The sequence below is a fragment of the Mobula hypostoma genome, chromosome X1, assembly GCF_963921235.1.
Source record: "Mobula hypostoma chromosome X1, sMobHyp1.1, whole genome shotgun sequence".
NCBI lineage: Eukaryota > Metazoa > Chordata > Chondrichthyes > Myliobatiformes > Myliobatidae > Mobula > Mobula hypostoma.
In genome coordinates, this window is record NC_086128.1 from 25,549,777 (window position 1) to 25,569,353 (window position 19,577).

A 19,577-nucleotide genomic window follows, 5' to 3' on the forward strand; every position below is an offset into this window, starting at 1 on the left:
TGGTGCAGGGGGGGAGTGTCATACATTGAGCATGGGGTGCAAATCAAAATGCTTCATGGTTAGTTTATGAGACATTATCTGTCTCATCCCAGATTAAATGCCCCAGAACAGACATCAAGAGCACTGCAAATTTGCATAGCGGACTGATTGGAGATTAACACAGCTAACGACAAGTGAGATTGTTATCGCAGACTTCAAACAAATTCCTCGAGCCAAAGGTGCAAAAACAGCGCGTAACTATGAAATTTTGCAAACATATTCACAAGTAATTATTTTTTTTATAAAGTCAAACGCAGAAAAAAACAGATGAAACGTACACACTTCAGAAGACAATAAGACCACAGGATATAGGAGCAGAAGTAGGCCATTCAGCCCATCAAGTCTGCTCCACCATTCAATCATGAGCTGATCCAATTCTTCTAGTCATCCCCACTCCCCTACCTTCTCTCCATACCCTTGATGGCCTGGCTGACCAACAACCTATCAATCTCTGCCAGAACATATCCATCTCTGCAGACAACCATGAGAAAAGACTTCAGCTTTTTTTAAAAAGGGAAAGGACGAGAAGAAAGACATTTTCACAGGCAATACACATCATTGAAAAAGACATCATCCCCAATGCTTTACTATGGTATTGTACAGTGACAGACCCGTCCCCACCGGTACCGTACCCTGGTGTTGTACAGTGACGGACCCGTCCCCACCAGTACCGTACCCCGGTATTATACAGTGACGGACCCGTCCCCACCAGTACCATACCCCGGTGTCACACAGTGATGGACCGGTCCCCACCGGTACCATACCCCGGTGTCACACAGTGACAGACCGGTCCCCATCGGTACCGTACCCCGATGTCACACAGTGACGGACCCGTCCCCACCGGTACCGTACCCTGGTGTTACACAGTGACAGACCCGTCCCCACCGGTACCGTACCCCGGTGTTACACAGTGACGGACCCGTCCCCACCGGTACCGTACCCCGGTGTTACACAGTGACGGACCCGTCCCCACCGGTACCGTACCCCGGTGTTACACAGTGACGGACCCGTCCCCACCGGTACCGTACCCCGGTGTTACACAGTGACGGACCCGTCCCCACCGGTACCGTACCCCGGTGTTACACAGTGACGGACCCGTCCCCACCGGTACTGTACCCCGGTGTTACACAGTGACAGGCCCGTCCCCACCGGTACCGTACCCCGGTGTTATACAGTGACAGACCCGTCCCCACCAGTACCGTACCCCAGTGTTATACAGTGACGGACCCGTCCCCACCGGTACCGTACCCCGGTGTCGTACAGTGACGGACCCGTCCCCACCAGTACCGTACCCCGGTGTTACACAGTGACAGACCCGTCCCCACCGGTACCATACCCCGGTGTCACACAGTGATGGACCGGTCCCCACCGGTACCGTACCCCGATGTCACACAGTGACAGACCCGTCCCCACCGGTACTGTACCTCAGGCATTCGGGCTCATTCTGGCATCCCAATCAGAGGCAGGAGCAGGCCACAATGATGAGGTTTCTCAGAGGTCGGTGACACTTGTTTGAAAATTACAGGAGGGATAACCGGGGCGACCATTGTTGGGAGTGGGCCAGTGATGAGAACAGGAGAGTCAGGCTTTGGCTCAAAGGAGGCTTCAGTTCGGAAGAGGCCTTGGCTCTAGGTAACCTCCTGTTTTTCTCTCTCTCTTTCTGTACCTAGCGTAGTCTATGGCTGCTGTTCTTCATGCCAGAGGCTGGAGTCCTTCTGCGTGAAGTGCATCCGGCTGCAGCTCCTTGAAGACCGTATTAGGGAGCTGGAGCAGCAGCTGGATGACCTTCTGCTTGTGCAGGAGAGTGAGGAGATAATCGATCAGAGTTACAGGGAAGCAGTCACTCCAAAGTTGCAGGAGTTGGGCAGCTGGGTGACGGTCAGGAGAAATGACATAGGAAGGGTGGTTATCTCCAGCTTGCTTCCAGTTCCTCGTGCTGGAGAGGGCAGGAACAGGGAGATAATGGATCTGAATGTGTGGCTGAGGAACTGGTGCAGGAAGCAAGGATTTACATTCTTGAACCACTGGGATATGTTTCGGGGTAAGAATGAATTGTACAAAAGGGACGGGTTGCACCTTAATAAACGGGGCACCAGCATTCTGGCAGGCAAGTTTGCCTCTGCAACACGGGTGTGTTTAAACTAAGTAGTGGGGGAGAGGGGATGAACTGGAAATATAAGGATGGAGTTAAAGGGAAAGTGAGAATAAGAAAAGTTAAGAAAGACAGCAGAATCAACGGAGCAGAAAGCTCAAGAAGGGATCGTACAGTATGACCAAGTGATATAGGAATTGATATGGGAGGTGAGGGGAGTAATGAATTAAAAGTATTATATATGAATGCACGGAGTATAAGAAATAAAGTAGATGAGCTTGAGACACAGTTGGAAATTGGTAAGTATGATGTTGTGGGAATAACAGAGATATGGCTTCAAGTGGACAGGGCCTGGGAAATGAATATTCAAGGGTATACGTCCTATCGAAAGGAAAGACTGATGGGCAGAGGGGGTGGGGTGGCTCTGTTGGTGAGGAATGATATTCAGTCCCTTGCGAGGTGGGGGGACATAGAATCAGGAGATGTAGAGTCAGTATGGATAGAACTGTGCAATTCTAAGGGTAGAAAGACCCTAATGGGAGTTATCTACAGGCCCCCAAACAGTAGTCTGGATGTAGGGTGTAAGTTGAATCAAGACTTAAAATTGGCATGTCGCAAAGGTAATGCCACAGTTGTATGGGGGATTTCAGCATGCAGGTAGACTGGAGGAATCAGGTTGGTACTGGACCCCAAGAAAGGGAGTTTGTGGAGTCCCTCCGAGATGGATTCTTAGAACAGCTTGTACTGGAACCTACCAGAGAGAAGGCAATTCTAGATTAAGTGTTGTGCAATGAACCGGATTTGATCAGGGACCTAGAGGTAAAGGAGCCATTAGGAGGTAGTGACCATAATATGATAAGTTTTAATCTACAATTTGAGAGGGAGAAGGGAAACTCGGAAGTGTCAGTATTACAGTTGAACAAGGGAACTATGGTGCTATGAGGAAGGAGCTGGCCAAAGTTCAATGGAACAATACCCTAGCAGGGATGACAGTGGAACAGCAATGGCAAGTGTTTCTGGGAATAATGCGGAAGGTGCAGAATCAGTTCATTCCAAAGAGGGAGAAAGATCCTAAGGCAGGGGTCCCCAATCTTTTTTGCACTGCGGACCGGTTTCATATTGACAATATTCTTGCGGACCGGCCGACCGGGCGGGGTGGGGGGGGGGGTAGGGTTGCCAATGGACGAGAGTACCAGTCAAATACATTGTTTACCCCGAGAGACTACAATGACCATGAAGCCTTGAGCGGGCACCAGTGCGCATGCGTGATTTGCGTATGCATGTACTTGCCAATTTTTTCTACAAATCATTTTTGGCGATTCTGTTCGGGGGGGGGGGGTGTTAATCACGACCGGACTATCGGTGATAAGTGGCTAATACACTCAATTTCATTTCTAAAAGGGTTTATCTAACGAATTTAATATTAAACACAGCGCATATTTTCCTCGCATGAATATAGTGAGAAGTCAATTATCAGGGGAGGACAGGGGAGCTTGAAGTAAGTGTTGAACGAACTCCCAGTAGAAGTGGTAGAGGCAGGTTCGGTATTATCATTTAAAGAAAAATTGGATCGGTATATGGACAGGAAAGGAACGGACAGTTATAGGCTGAGTGCAGGTCAGTGGAACTAGGTGAGAGTAGTGTTCGACACGGACTAGAAGGGCCGCGATGGCCTGTTTCCGTGCTGTAATTGTTATATGGTTATATAAGTAAGTCAATAGCATCATAACATTTGGGACATTAAACACACAGCACATATTTTCCCCGTATGAACATATAAAATCATTGCAACACACCAATATCGCTGAATCAGTGGGAGCCCTGGGCTTGTTTCCCTGCAACAAGATGGTGCCATCGAAGGGTAATGAGAGACAGCGATACTCGAAGGGGTTCCTCATGTCCAGTCTATCCCGCAATTTAGTTTTCGTTGCATTCATTGCAGAGATATGTTGGAAATGGAAGCAACGTTTTCAGTGCTTTCGTAGCTATCTCAGGATATTTAGCCTTGACTTTGATCCAGAATGCCGGCAGAGATGTTATGTCAGACATACTTCTCAGCCCGCCGTCATTTGCAAGCTCGAGGAGTTGTTCTCCTTCTCACGCTGACATGGATGATGCGTGAGTAATGAGCTCGTGTGCGTTCAAGCTTAACTGTGGGCGTGACAGGGAATGAGGAAAGGTGCAGCTGACTCATATCGCCAAATCATATCGTTTCCTCGCGGCCCGGTAGCACATGCTTTGCGGCCCAGTACCGGTCCGTGGCCCAGTGGTTGGAGACCGCTGTCCTAAGAGGAGTAAGGGGAGACCGTGGCTGACAAGGGAAGTAATGGACAGTATAAAAATAAAAGAGAAGAAGTATAACATAGCAAAGACGAGTGGGAAGCCAGAGGATTGGGAAACTTTTAAAGAGCAACAGAAGGTAATTAAAAAGGCAAACACGGAGAAAAAAATGAGGTATGAAGGTAAACTAGTCAGGAATATAAAGGAGGATAGTAAAAGCTTCTTTAGGTATGTGAAAAGGAAAAAAATAGTTAAGACCAAAATTGGGCCCTTGAAGACAGAAACGGGTGAATTTATTATGGGGAACAAGGAAATGGCAGATGAGTTGAACAGGTACTTTGGATCTGTCTTTACTAGGGAAGACACAAACAATCTCCCAGATATAATAGTGGCCAAAGGACCTAGAGTAATGGATGAACTGAAGGAAATTTATATTAGGCAGGAAATGGTGTTGGATAGACTGTTGGGTCTGAAGGCTGATAAGTCCCCGGGACCTGATGGTCTGCATCCCAGGGTACTTAAGGAGGTGGCTTTAGAAATCATGGACGCATTGGTAATCATTTTCCAATGTTCTATAGATTCAGGATCAGCTCCTGTGGATTGGAGGGTGGCTAATGTTGTCCCTCTCTTCAAGAAGGGAGGAAGAGAGAAAACGGGGAATTATAGACCAGTTAGCCTGACGTCAGTGGTGGGAAAGATGCTGGAGTCAATCATAAAAGATGAAATTACGAGACATCTGGATAGCAGTAACAGGATCGATCCGAGTCAGCATGGATTTACAAAGGGGAAATCATGCTTGACTAATCTTCTGGAATTTTTTGAGGATGTAACTATGAAAATGGACAAGGGAGAGCCAGTGGATGTAGTGTACCTGGACTTTCAGAAAGCTTTTGATAAAGTCCCACATAGGAGATTAGTGGGCAAAATTAGGGCACATGCTATTGGGGGCAGAGTACTGACAGGGATTAAAAATTGGCTGGCTGACAGAAAACAAAGATGGGTCCTTTTCGGAATGGCAGGCGGTAACCAGTGGGGTACCACAGGGTTCAGTGCTGGGACCGCAGCTGTTTACAATATATATTAATGATTTAGATGAGGGAATTAAAAGTAACATTAGCAAATTTTCCGATGACACAAAGCTGGGTGGCAGTGTGAAATGTGAGGAGGATGTTATGAGAATGCAGGGTGACTTGGACAGGGTGGGTGAGTGGGCAGATGCATGGCAGATGCAGTTTAATGTGGATAAATGTGAGGTTATCCACTTTGGTGGTAAGAACAGGAAGGCAGATTATTATCTAAATGGAGTCAAGTTAGGAAAAGGGGAAGTACAATGAGATCTAGGTGTTCTTGTACATCAGTCACTGAAAACAAGCATGCAAGTACAGCAGGCAGTGAAGAAAGCTAATGGCATGCTGGCCTTCATAACAAGGGGAGTTGAGTATAAGAGCAAAGAGGTCCTTCTGCAGCTGTACAGGGCCCTGGTGAGACCACACTTGGAGTACTGTGTGCAGTTTTGGTCTCCAAATTCGAGGAAGGACATTCTTGCTATTGAGGGAGTGCAGCGTAGGTTCACAAGGTTAATTCCCGGGATGGCGGGACTGTCATATGTCGAAAGACTGGAGCGACTAGGCTTGGAAACTCTGGAATTTAGAAGGCTGAGAGGGGATCTTATTGAAACATATAAGATTATTAAGGGATTGGACACGCTGGAGGCAGGAAGCACGTTCTCGCTGATGGGTGAGTCCAGAACCAGAGGCCACAGTTTAAGAATTAGGGGTAGGCCATTTAGAACGGAGTTGAGGAAAAACTTTTTCACCCAGAGAGTGGTGGATATATGGAATGCTCTGCCCCAGAAGGCTGTGGAGGCCAAGTCTCTGGATGCTTTCAAGAAAGAGATGGATAGAGCTCTTAAAGATAGCGGAATCAAAGGTTATGGGGATAAAGGAGGAACTGGATACTGATTGTGAATGATCAGCCATGATCACAGTGAATGGCGGTGCTGGCTCGAAGGGCCGAATGGCCTACTCCTGCACCTATTGTCTATTGTCTAAAAGCAGAGGTCCTGGAAAGAGAACTTAGAGGGCTAGGTAGAAAGCTGAGAAGCAGGACGTCCAGGGTAGTCATTTCTGGATTGCTGCCTGTGTTATGCACCAGTGAGGGTAGAAACAGGATGATTTGGCAAATGAATGCACAGTTGAGAAGCTGGTGCAGGGGGCAGGGCTTCAGGTTCTTGGATCATTGGGATCTCTTCTAGGGGAGGGATGACCAGTACAAAAGTGACGGGTTGCACCTGAACCAAAATTCTCATGGGCAGGTTTGTTTGAGCTGTTGGGGAGGGTTTAAACTAATTTGGCAGGGGAATGGGAACCGGAGTGAAGGGACTCAGGATAGAAAGGATGGTTTTGGAAAAAAAAGCAAAAATAGCATGCAGTCAGACTGTCAGAAAGGGTAGGCAGATGATAGGACAAAATTGCAGCCAGCATGGTGAATCAGTGTATTAGGGATGCAGAATCAGAAAGGACAGCAAATACGGTACTCAAAGTGTTGTATCTAAATGCACGGAGTACAAAAAATAAGGTGGATGATCCTGTTGCACTATTACAGATTGTCAGGTCTGATATTGTGGCCATCACTGAATCGTGGTTGAAGGATGGTTGTGGTTGGGAGCTGAATGTCCAAGGTTACACGTTATATCGGAGGGATAGGAAGGTAAGCAGAGGGGATGGCATGGCTCTGCTGTTAAAGAATGGCATCAAATCAACAGAAAGATATGATGTGACATAGGATCGGAAGATGTTGAATCCTTGTGGGTTGAGTTAAGAACCTGCAAGGGTAACAGGCCTCCAGACAGTAGCTGGGATGTGGACCACAGATTAGAATGGGAAATAGGTGTGTCAGAAGCCTTTTGACAGAATATACTATTAATGGTAAGACTCTTGGCAGTGTGGAGGATCAAAGGGATCTTGGGGTCTGTGTCCATAGGACACTCAAAGCTGCTGCGCAGGTTCACAGTGTTGTTAAGAAGGCGTATGGTGCATTGGCATTCATTAACCGTGGGACTGAGTTTAGGAGCCATGAGGTAATGTTGCAGCTATATAGGACCCTGGTCAGACCCCACTTGGAGTACTGTGCTCAGTTCTGGTCGCCTCACGACAGAAAGGGTGCAGAGGAGATTTCCAAGGATGTTGCCTGGATTGGGAAGTGTACCTTATGAGAATAGGTTGAGTGAACTCGGCTTTTTCTCCTTGGCGTAACGAAGGATGAGAGGTGACCTGATAGAGGAGTATAAGATGATGACAGGCATTGATTGTGTGGATAGTCAGAGGCTTTTTCCCAGGAAGGGGCACAGTTTTAAGGTGTTTAGAAGTAGGTACAAGGGGAATGTCAGGGGTATGTTTTTCACACAGAGTGGTGGGTGCATGGAATGCACTGCTGGCGATGGTGGTGGAGGTGTCTTTTAAAAGACTCTTAGATAGGTGCATTGAGCTTAGAAAAATAGAGGGCTATGTGGTAGGGAAACTAGGCAGTTTCTAGAGCAGGATACATTGTGGGCTGAAGGGCCTGTAATGTGCTGTAGATTTCTGTGTTCTACATTTTAAAAGGTCAATGTTATGATAGTCATGGGAGATTTCAACACGCAGGTCGACTGGGAAAATCAGGTTGGAAATGGATCTCAAAAGAGTGAGTTTGTTGAATGCCTAAGAGATAGCTTTTTAGAGCAGTTTGTTGTTGAGCCTCTGGATTGGGTGTTATGTAATGAACCGGAGGTGATCAGGGAACTTAAGGTAAAACAACCCTTAGGATGTAGTGATCGCAATTTGATTGGGTTCAACTTGAAATTTGATAAGGAGAAAGTAAAGTAGCAGTTTTTCAGCAGAGGAAAGGAAATTACAGCGGTATGAGAGAGGAATTGGCCAAAGTAAATTGGAAGGAGATGCCGGCAGGGATGACAACAGAGCAGCAGCGGCGTGAGTTTCTGGGAAAAATGAGGAAGGTGCAGGATAGGTGTATTCCAAAAATGAAGTAGTACTCAAAATTGCAAAATAATATGCCCATGGCTGACAAGGGAAGTCAAAGCTAATGTAAAAGGAAAAAATTGTGTGAAGACAGAGGACTGAGAAGCTTTTAAAACCCTACAGAGAGCAACTGAAATAATCATTAGGAGAGATAAGATGAAATATGAAAGCAAGCTAGCAAACAATATCAAAGTGGATAGTGAAATCTGTTCCAAGTATGTAAAAAAATAAAGGAGATGAGTGTGGATATAGGACCGCTAGAAAATGAGGCCAGAGAAATAATAATGGGGTACAGGGAGATGGCTGATGAATTAAATGAGTATTTTGCATCAGTCTTCACTGTGGAAGACTCTAGCAGTGTGCCAGATGTTGAAGAGTGTGAGGGAAGAGAAGTGAATGCAGTTAGTATTACAAGGGAGAAAGTGCTCAAAAAGCTGAAAGGCCTAATGGTACATAAGTCACCCGGACCAGATGAACTGCACCCGAGAGTTCTGAAAGAGGTAGTGGTAGGGATTATGGCGGCACTAGCAATGATCTTTTAAAAATTATTGGACTCTGACATGGTGCCAGAGAACCGGAAAATTGCAAATGTCACTCCACTCTTGTTTGGCACACCAAGGGCTCGGCCTAAGAGTTCGGCTTGGCTTTGGAGACCTAGGATCTCAGGGTTCTGGAGACGAGCGGACTGAAGGTCAGTGTCACGGCAGGAGTTCCATATGTCGTCGGGGGAGTCGGAATATCTACGGCTGTGTGCCCAGAGACTCGGGCTCTTTGGGCACAGAGCTCGAAAAAAGTGATGCAACAGACTTCTAACATTGTAGTTATATCTCCAATGTTGTTTGTTATATCTCCCCGCTCGCTGTGAAAATGGAGACATCTCTTTCTCCCTTATTAGGGAGAGAGAGCCTGTGGTATGTCGAATGCCGGGTGAACAAGTAGCTTTTGGGGTAACTGCAAGTCTGCATCTTTACTGTTGCTTTGCTCACACTTGAGTGCTCAGTGGGGTGCCAAAACTTGTTTTTGCTGGTGGGGGGAGGGGGGATTGTTGCTCCCTGCTGCTTACGTACTGGAGGGGGGAGCTGGGGGGACGGGACTTTGAGGTTCTAACATTTAACTGTCATTCATTCTTCGGGGCACTCCTCTGTTTTCATGGATGATTGCGAAGAAAAAGCATTTCAGGATGTATATCGTGTACATTTCTCTGAGATTAAATGTACCTTTGAAACCTTTGAAGAAAGGAGGAATGCAGCAGAAAGGAAATTATAGAGCAGTTAGCCTGACCTCAGTGGTTGGGAAGATGTCAGAGTCAATTGTTAAGGATGAGGTTATGGAGTATCTGGTGACACAGGACAAGATAGTACAAAGTCAGCATGGTTTCCTTAAGGGAAAATCTTGTCTGATGAACCTGTTGGAATTCTTTGAGGAGATTACAAGCAGGATAGGTAAAGGGGATGTAGTGGAACCACTTCTTTTTATGCTGTATATCAATGATTTAGATGATGGGATAGATGGCTTTGTTGCCAAGTTTGCAGATGATATGAAGGTTGATGACGGGGCATGTAGTGTTGAGGAAATAGGAAGGCTGCAAACTTGACAGATTAGGAGAACGGACAACAGAGTGGCAAATGAAATACACTGTTGGAAAATGCATGGTCATGCACTTTAGTAGTAGAAATAAATGTGCAAACTATTTTCCAATCTGGGAGAAAATCCAAAAATCTGAGATGCAAGGGACTTAGAAGTCCCTGTGCAGAACACCCTAAAGGTTAACTTGCAGGTAGAGTTGGTGGTGAGGAAGGCAAATGCAATGTTAGCATTCATTTCAAGAGGTTTAGAATACAAGAGCAAGGATGTGATGCTGAGGCTTTATAAGGCACTGGTGAGGCCTCACCTTGAGTATCGTGAACAGTTTTGGGCCCCTCATCTTAGAAAAGATGTGCTGGCATTGGAGAGGGTTCAGAGGAGATTCACAAGGATGATTCTGGGAATGAAAAGGTTATCATATCAGGAACGTTTGACGGTTCTTGGTCCGTACTCACTGGAATTTAGAAGGATGAGGAGGGGTATCTCATTGAAAACTTTCGATTGTTGAAACAGAGATGTGGAGAAACTTCTTTTGCCAGAAGATGGTGAATTTGTGGAATTTGTTACCAGAGGCAGCTGAGGAGGCCAGGTCATTGGGTGTATTTAAGGCAGAGATTGATAGGTTCTTGATTAGACATGACATCAAAGGGTATGGGGAGAAGGCCAGGGAGTGGGGCAGAGGGGAAAGAAAGGAGAAGTCATGATTAAATGGTGACGCACACTCAATGGGCCATTGACCAAATTCTGCTCCTCTGTCTTATGATCTTATACAGTGACAGACCCCTCCCTACTGGTACTGTACCAGTGTGATACAGTGACAGACCAGTCCCCAACAGTGCTGTACCCTGGGGTGTTATACAGTGACGGACCCCTCCCCACCGGTACCGTACCCCAGTGTTATACAGTGACAGACCCGTCCCCACCGGTACCGTACCCCGGTGTTGTACAGTAACGGACCCGTCCCCACCAGTACCGTGCCCCAGTGTTGTACAGTGACGGACCCGTCCCCACCAGTACCGTGCCCCGGTGTTACACAGTGACGGACCCTTCCCGACTGGTACCCTGCCCCGGTGTTACACAGTGACAGACCCATCCCCACCAGTACTCTACCCCAGTGTTACAGACTGATACACCGGTCCCCACCAGTACCATTAGATATAGGAGCAGAAGCAGGCCATTCGGTCCATCGAGTCTACTCCGCCATTCAATCACGGGCTGATCCAATTCTTCCAGTCATCCCCACTCCCCTGCCTTCTCCCCATACCCTTTGAAGCCCTGGCTAATCAAGAACCTATCTATCTCTGCCTTAAATGCACCCAATGACTTGGCCTCCACAGCCGCTCATGGCAACAAATTCCACAGATTTACCACCCTCTGACTAAAGTAATTTCTCTGCATCTCTGTTCTAAATGGACATCCTTCAATCCTGAAGTCATGCTCTCTTGTCCTACACTCACCTACCATGGGAAATAACTTTGCCATACCTGATCTGTTCAGGCCTTTTAGCATTCGGAATGTTTCTATGAGATCCCGCCCCCGAGTCTCCTGAACTCCAGGGAATACAGCCCAAGAGCTGCTAGACGTTCCTCATACAGTAACCCTTTCATTCCTGGGATCATTCTCATGAATCTTCTCTGAACCCTGTCCAATGTCAGTATATCCTTTGTAAAATAAGGAGCCCAAAACTGCACACAATACTCCAAGTGTGGTCTCATGAGTGCCTTATAGAGCCTCAACATCACATCCCTGCTCTTATATTCTATACCTCTAAAAATGAATGCCAACATTGCATTTGCCTTCTTCACCACTGATTCAACCTGGAGGTTAACCTTTAGGGAATCCTGCACAAGGACTCCCACGTCCCTTTGCATCTCTGCATTTTGAATTCTCTCCCCATCTAAATAATAGTCTGCCTGTTTATTTCTTCCACCAAAATACATGACCACACACTTTCCAACATTGTATTTCATTTGCCACTTCTTTGCCCATTCCCCTAAACTATCTAAGTCTTTCTATTTCCTCAACACTACCCGCTCCTCCACTTGTCTTTAATTCATCTGCAAATTTAGCCACAAATCCATTAATCAATTAGTCCAAATCACTGACATACATCGTAAAAAGCAGTGATCCCAACAGCGACCCCTGTGGAACTCCACTGGTAGCTGGCAGCCAGCCAGAATAGGAACCCTTTGTTTCCCCTCTATTTTCTGACGACCAGCCAATGCTAGACCCGTCCCCACCGGTACTGTACCCCAGTGTTATACAGTGACAGACCAGTCCCTCCCGGTACTGTACCCTAGTGTTACACAGTGACAGACCCGTCCCCACCGGTACCGTATCCCAGTGTTATACAGTGACAGACCCGTCCCCACCGGTACCGTACCCCGGTGTCATACAGTGACAGACCCGTCCCCACCGGTACCGTACCCCGGTGTTATACAGTGACAGACCCATCCCCACCGGTACCGTACCCCAGTGTTGCACAGTGACAGACCTGTCCCCACCGGTACCATACCCCGGTGTTACACAGTGACAGACCCGTCCCCACCGGTACTGTACCCCGGTGTTATACAGTGACAGACCCGTCCCCACCGGTACTGTACCCCGGTGTTATACAGTGACAGACCCATCCCCACCGGTACCGTACCCCGGTGTTATACAGTGACAGACCCATCCCCACCGGTACTGTACCCCAGTGTCATACACTGACAGACCAGTTCCCCCCCCCGGTACTGTACCCCAGTGCTGTACAGTGACAGACCCGTCCCCACCGGTACCGTACCCCGGTGTTGTACAGTGACAGACCGGTCCCCACCGGTACCACACTCCGGTATTGTACAATGACAGACCCGTCTCCACCGGTACTGTACCCCAGTGATATAGACTGATACACCGGTCCCCACCGGTACCATCAGATATAGGAGCAGAAGCAGGCCATTCAGTCCATCGAGTCTACTCCGCCATTCAATCATGGGCTGATCCAATTCTTCCAGTCATCCCCACTCCCCTGCCTTCACCCCATACCCTTTGATGCCCTGGCTAATCAAGAACCTATCTATCTCTGCCCTAAATGCACCCAATGACTTGGCCTCCACAGCCACTCATGGCAACAAATTCCACAGATTTACCACCCTCTGACTAAAGTAATTTCTCTGCATCTCTGTTCTAAATGGACATCCTTCAATCCTGAAGTCGTGCCCTCTTGTCCTACACTCGCCTACCATGGGAAATAACTTTGCTATATCTAATCTGTTCAGGCCTTTTAACATTCAGAATGTTTCAATGAGATCCCCCCTCATTCTCCTGAACTCCAGGGAATACAGCCCAAGAGCTGCCAGACGTTCCTCATACAGTAACCCTTTCATTCCTGGAATCATTCTCGTGAATCTTCTCTGAACCCTGTCCAATGTCAGTATATCCTTTGTAAAATAAGGAGCCCAAAACTGCACACAATACTCCAAGTGTGGTCTCATGAGTGCCTTATAGAGCCTCAACATCACATCCCTGCTCTTACATTCTATACCTCTAGAAATGAATGCCAACATTGCATTTGCCTTCTTCACCACTGATTCAACCTGGAGATTAACCTTTAGGGTATCCTGCACAAGGACTCCCACGTCCCTTTGCATCTCTGCATTTTGAATTCTCTCCCCATCTAAATAATAGTCTGCCTGTTTATTTCTTCCACCAAAATACATGACCACACACTTTCCAACATTGTATTTCATTTGCCACTTCTTTGCCCATTCCCCTAAACTATCTAAGTCTCTCTATTTCCTCAACACTACCCGCTCCTCCACTTGTCCTTGACTCATCTGCAAATTTAGCCACAAATCCATTAATCAATTAGTCCAAATCACTGACATACATCGTAAAAAGCAGTGATCCCAACAGCGACCCCTGTGGAACTCCACTGGTAGCTGGCAGCCAGCCAGAATAGGAACCCTTTATTCCTCCTCTATTTTCTGACGACCAGCCAATGCTAGACCCGTCCCCACCGGTACTGTACCCCAGTGTTATACAGTGACAGACCCGTCCCCACTGGTACCGTACCCCGGTGTTACACAGTGACAGATCTGTCCCCACTGGTACCGTACCCCAGTGTTATACAGTGACAGATCTGTCCCCACTGGTACCGTACCCTGGTGTTATACAGTGACGGACCCGTCCCCACCGGTACCATACCCCGGTGTTACACAGTGACAGACCCGTCCCCACCGGTACCGTACCCCGGTGTTATACAGTGACAGACCCATCCCCACCGGTACCGTACCCCGGTGTTACACAGTGACGGACCCGTCCCCACCGGTACCGTATCCATGTTATACAGTGACAGACCCATCCCCACCGGTACCGTACCCCGGTGTTATACAGTGACAGACCCGTCCCCACTGGTACCGTGCCCCAGTGTTGTACAGTGACAGACCCGTCCCCACCAGTACCGTACCCCAGTATTATACAGTGACAGACCTGTCCCCACCAGTACCGTACCCCGGTGTTAGACAGTGACAGACCCGTCCCGACCGGTACCATACCCTGGTGTTACACAGTGACAGACCCGTCCCCACCGGTACCGTACCCCAGTGTTATACAGTGACAGACACATCCCCACCGGTACCGTACCCTGGTGTTATACAGTGACAGACACATCCCCACCGGTACCGTACCCCAGCGTTACACAGCGACAGACCTGTCCCCAGCAGTACCATACCCTGGTGTTACGTGGTGACAGACCCGTCCCCACCAGTACCATACCCCGGTGTTCTCATTACCTATGCTGTTTTTGCTGTGTTGGTATGGCACTGCTCCCTCGAGTACCCCAGTGCATTGTCAGAGATGTGGCAGGCACGTTGGTGCTGCTTATAGCCAATAATGCTGATGCCCACTGGCATCTCACCATTCCCAGTCTGCTGGCTGTCCATGTTACATCACTCTCTGCCTTGCAATGGCAAGTTTGTGGTGCTGCAGGAAGCGGATATGGGGCAGCGACAGCAGCTGCTGGGAATGGTTTGTGGCGACACTTGTGAACTGGAAGCTGCAGTGCTGTCCTGCTGAGTGGCTCCTCGTCCAGCTGTGGGCAAATCTCATCCTTTTCCTCCGCTCCTTGTTTGCATGGCTTGGGTGGGCCATGTACAGGCCCAGAATAGGTCCAATTCTTCAACAGCGTGCTGATCAAATGCGTCCCGGTACATCATTACATGCCCAGCTGCTGCTCCCTGGCCAAGACTGACCCCAGGGTCCTGAGTGTGTTTTGTGACAGAAGCAGTGGTTCAAAGCGACTCCAATACCCACAGGCTGCTGACTCAGCACTTGCTCCCCAAAAGGCAATTTGAGAGGGAGGAACACAGCGCCAAAGGCAGACTGTTCTGAAGGAAACCGCCCCCTGGTCTCCCTGGCAGACAGTGTGTGGAGTGAGTGGAAATCCTGCAGCGTTACGTCAGACGAGCCACACACATGTTTGACAGGCCCTGGGGATCGAGTGTAAGCACTGAGGAAATCACACAACATCTGGAGTACTTGGCTGCAGCCGAACACTAGTGTTTGCATTACTTCTGCTGAAGTCATGTCACCACTTGGCACTCAGTCCAACGTCCTTCCCTCTCTCATGCAGTCTTTGCAAGTTTAACATGTTCTGAAGCTGTGTCTATGGCGAGGGTGAGGTTGGGCTCAATGGCATACCAACGCGAGTCTCTGCTAATCATGCCAGCCTCTGGGTGGGCACTGCCATCTAACTGGACATTGACACTGTCTGCATTATTAACCCTCTGGCTCCAACTGCCCATCCCTTCCCCACTGTCCAATGAGAGGTTAATGAAAGACCCTCCTCCCGGGATCTGCAGTCGGTGTAGAAACAGGCGAGTACGAGAGCCATTACAAGCAATTGGGAAAATGAGCATCATTTAGCACATGAGAGGATATCCCGGGGGGTTTGACTGATGCCTCGTTCGGGCACTGAGGCTAGCAAGGAGAGCCCCAGCAGGGCAGCACCATGGGGAACCGACTGCCTGTTGCTTATTGGTTCAGGGAAGGCGGGAGAAGGAAATTGCCCGAGGAAAATCAGTTGCATTTCCCGGAGGGTGTCCCGTACTGGAGCTTTTCTTGCAGGGCACTGCCTGATGGTCCAGTGTGACGGGCCCTGGAGGGGGGTGTGTGAGTGAGGGCGGGGACGTGGCTGGGATCAGGGTGTGTGGGTGGGAAGGAGGGGTGTCGCGGATGGGAGGTGTGTGGGGTGGGTGTAACACATAGGTGAGGGGCAGAGACCTAATTCTACTCGGGACAGGCCTAGGGTGGAGGGTCTCACACCTCCTGTGCTGGGGTGTTGGTTGTGTCGTACGGGTGGGGGCGGGGAGGAGGGGAGGCGAATGGTTTTCTGTCCCGGAGAGAAAGTTGGGACAGGTAATGCAAAATGCAAATCGTGTGTAAACAAGAACGGGGAGATGGGAACCCGCCTACGATGGGGGTCACACACCGAGCTTCCGCCCCGGGACAGCAACGGCGCCGCTCCTGGGGTCCCGGGTTCAGTCCCCTCCCCATCCCCCAGCTAAACCCACCATAGACGGCGCTCCTAATCCACCATCTCCGGGTGCCCAGTCACACCCCCGCCACATACACCGTTACAACGACTAATAGCAGGGTCCTCCGAATCCAACCGGCATAAGGAAATGGGACAGCTCGCTCTCCCCTCCGTCCCTCCCCTCCTTCCCCCTCGCCTTTGGAAGATTCCCCTACCTTCACCCTTGTTCAGAGTTTATAAAACGTCCCCTTTCCACTTAAAACGTCCCAGAAACTTTTCACTAGTTTGCTCAAAACTCCCCGCAAGTTGCCGAGAGCCACTCACGTTTCAGGGTGGGGGCTGAAGAACTCCACGGAGAAGCCGAAGTAGCTGTGCCGGGGTCCGCGAAACACGGTGGGGTTGAGGGAGTCCAGATTGAAGGCGAGGGCTGCGGGCACCAACACACTGATCAGGCAGGGCAGGGGCACTGCGGCCGCGGGCGCGCGTCTCATGGCTGCTGCCGCTCTCGGCGCCCCGGCGCTCAGACTGCAGCTCCTGATTGATGGGCGAGCCCAGGGACAGCCAGCGAAACCCCAGCCCCTCCAAACTCAGCTGAGAGAGGGTGTTCCCACAACATGAGGTCATCTGTGAGAGGAGGGGTCTGACGCAAACACTGCAACACGCTGACTTCTGAGATGCTGACATCCAGCGCAACTCCCCCAAGTTGTGACAAGGGAAGGCAACGGGCTGAGAGACTGATCCACGGGACAATCAGAGGTGAGCCAGCCGCTCTCCAATTATGGCTGCTGCTCCACCGATCACGAAGTGCCGAGCTCAAACACGGAGCAGCCCCACATCGTCCGCTTCCAAGGATCATTAGAAATACTGCAAGGAGGCAGGCTAGTCCACCAGAGGGGCATCATCACAAAATCCATCCGATCCTTCTTGCCACGGACACACCCCTCACTATCACACACTGACACACCCCACACCCCCTCACTGTCACACACTGCCACACCCCCACACCCCCTCACTGTCACACACTGACACACCCCACACCCCCTCACTGTCACACACTGACACACCCCACACCCCCTCACTGTGACACACTGACACAACCCACACCCCCTCACTCTGACACACCCCACACCCCCTCACTGTCACACACTGACACACCCCACACCCCCTCACTCTGACACACTGACACACCCCACACCCCCTCACTCTGACACATTGACACACCCCCACACCCCCTCACTGTCACACACTGACACACCCCACACCCCCTCACTGTGACACACTGACACACCCCACACCCCCTCACTCTGACACATTGACACACCCCCACACCCCCTCACTGTCACACACTGACACACCCCACACCCCCTCACTCTGACACATTGACACACCCCCACACCCCCTCACTGTCACACACTGACACACCCCACACCCCCTCACTGTGACACACTGACACTCCCCACACCCCCTCACTGTCACACACTGACACACCCCACACCCCCTCACTCTGACACATTGACACACCCCACACCTCCTCACTGTGACACACTGACACACCCCACACCCCCTCACTCTGACACATTGACACACCCCCACACCCCCTCACTGTGACACACTGACACACCCCACTCCCCCTCACTGTCACACACTGCCACACCCCCACACCCCCTCACTGTCACACACTGACACACCCCACACCCCCTCACTCTGACACACTGACACAACCCACACCCCCTCACTCTGACACACCCCACACCCCCTCACTGTCACACACTGACAAACCCCACACCCCCTCACTGTGACACACTGACACACCCCACACCCCCTCACTCTGACACATTGACACACCCCCACACCCCCTCACTGTCACACACTGACACACCCCACACCCCCTCACTGTGACACACTGACACAACCCACACCCCCTCACTCTGACACACCCCACACCCCCTCACTGTCACACACTGACACACCCCACACCCCCTCACTGTGACACACTGACACACCCCACACCCCCTCACTCTGACACATTGACACACCCCCACACCCCCTCACTGTGACACACTGACACACCCCACTCCCCCTCACTCTGACACATTGACGCACCCCCACACCCCCTCACTGCAACACACTGACACAACCCACACCCCATCACTCTGACACATTGACACACGCCACACCCCCTCACTGTCACACACTGACACACCCCACACCCCCTCACTGTGACACACTGACACACCCCACACCCCCTCACTGTCACACACTGACACACCTCACACCCCCTCACTCTGACACATTGACAAACCCCCACACCCCCTCACTGTCACACACTGACACACGCCACACCCCCTCACTGTCACACACTGACACAACCCACACCCCCTCACTCTGACACATTGACACACCCCCACACCCCCTCACTGTCACACACTGACACACCCCCACACCCCCTCACTGTGACACACTGACACACCCCACTCCCCCTCACTCTGACACATTGACACACCCCCACACCCCCTCACTGTGACACACTGACACACCCCCACACCCCCTCACTGTCACACACTGACACACCCCACACCCCCGCACTCTGACACATTGACACACCCCCACACCCCCTAAGTGTCAAACACTGACACACCCCACACCCCCTCACTGTGACACACTGACACACCCCACTCCCCCTCACTCTGACACATTGACACACCCCCACACCCCCTCACTGTCACACACTGACACACCCCACACCCCCTCACTGTGACACATTGACACACCCCACACCCCCTCACTGTCACACACTGACACACCCCACACCCCCTCACTGTGACACATTGACACACCCCCACACCCCCTCACTGTCACACACTGACACACCCCACACCCCCTCACTGTGACACACTGACACACCCCACACCCCCTCACTGTCACACACTGACACACCCCACACCCCCTCACTGTGACACACTGACACACCCCAGACCACCTCACTGTCACACATTCACACACCACCACACCCCCTCACTGTCACACACTGACACACCCCACACCCCCTCAC

The 19,577-nt window shown here is 50.3% G+C and overlaps 1 protein-coding gene across 2 annotated transcripts in view; it reads right to left on the reverse strand.

Moving 5' to 3' along the window:
• Positions 1-17,381, reverse strand: part of LOC134340574 (integrin alpha-5-like) — a 136,633-nt gene extending 119,252 nt beyond the window's left edge. The window contains exon 1 of one of the 2 annotated variants that reach the window (XR_010016590.1): positions 16,850-17,381. Coding sequence is in view for 1 of the 2 variants with exons in the window: in XM_063037980.1 (XP_062894050.1) it covers positions 16,850-17,016 (167 nt within the window). In the remaining variant the exon portion in view is untranslated. The remainder of the gene's footprint in view (positions 1-16,849) is intronic. The other variant, XM_063037980.1, reaches the window with a different exon arrangement.
• Positions 17,382-19,577: the final 2,196 nt, after the last annotated feature.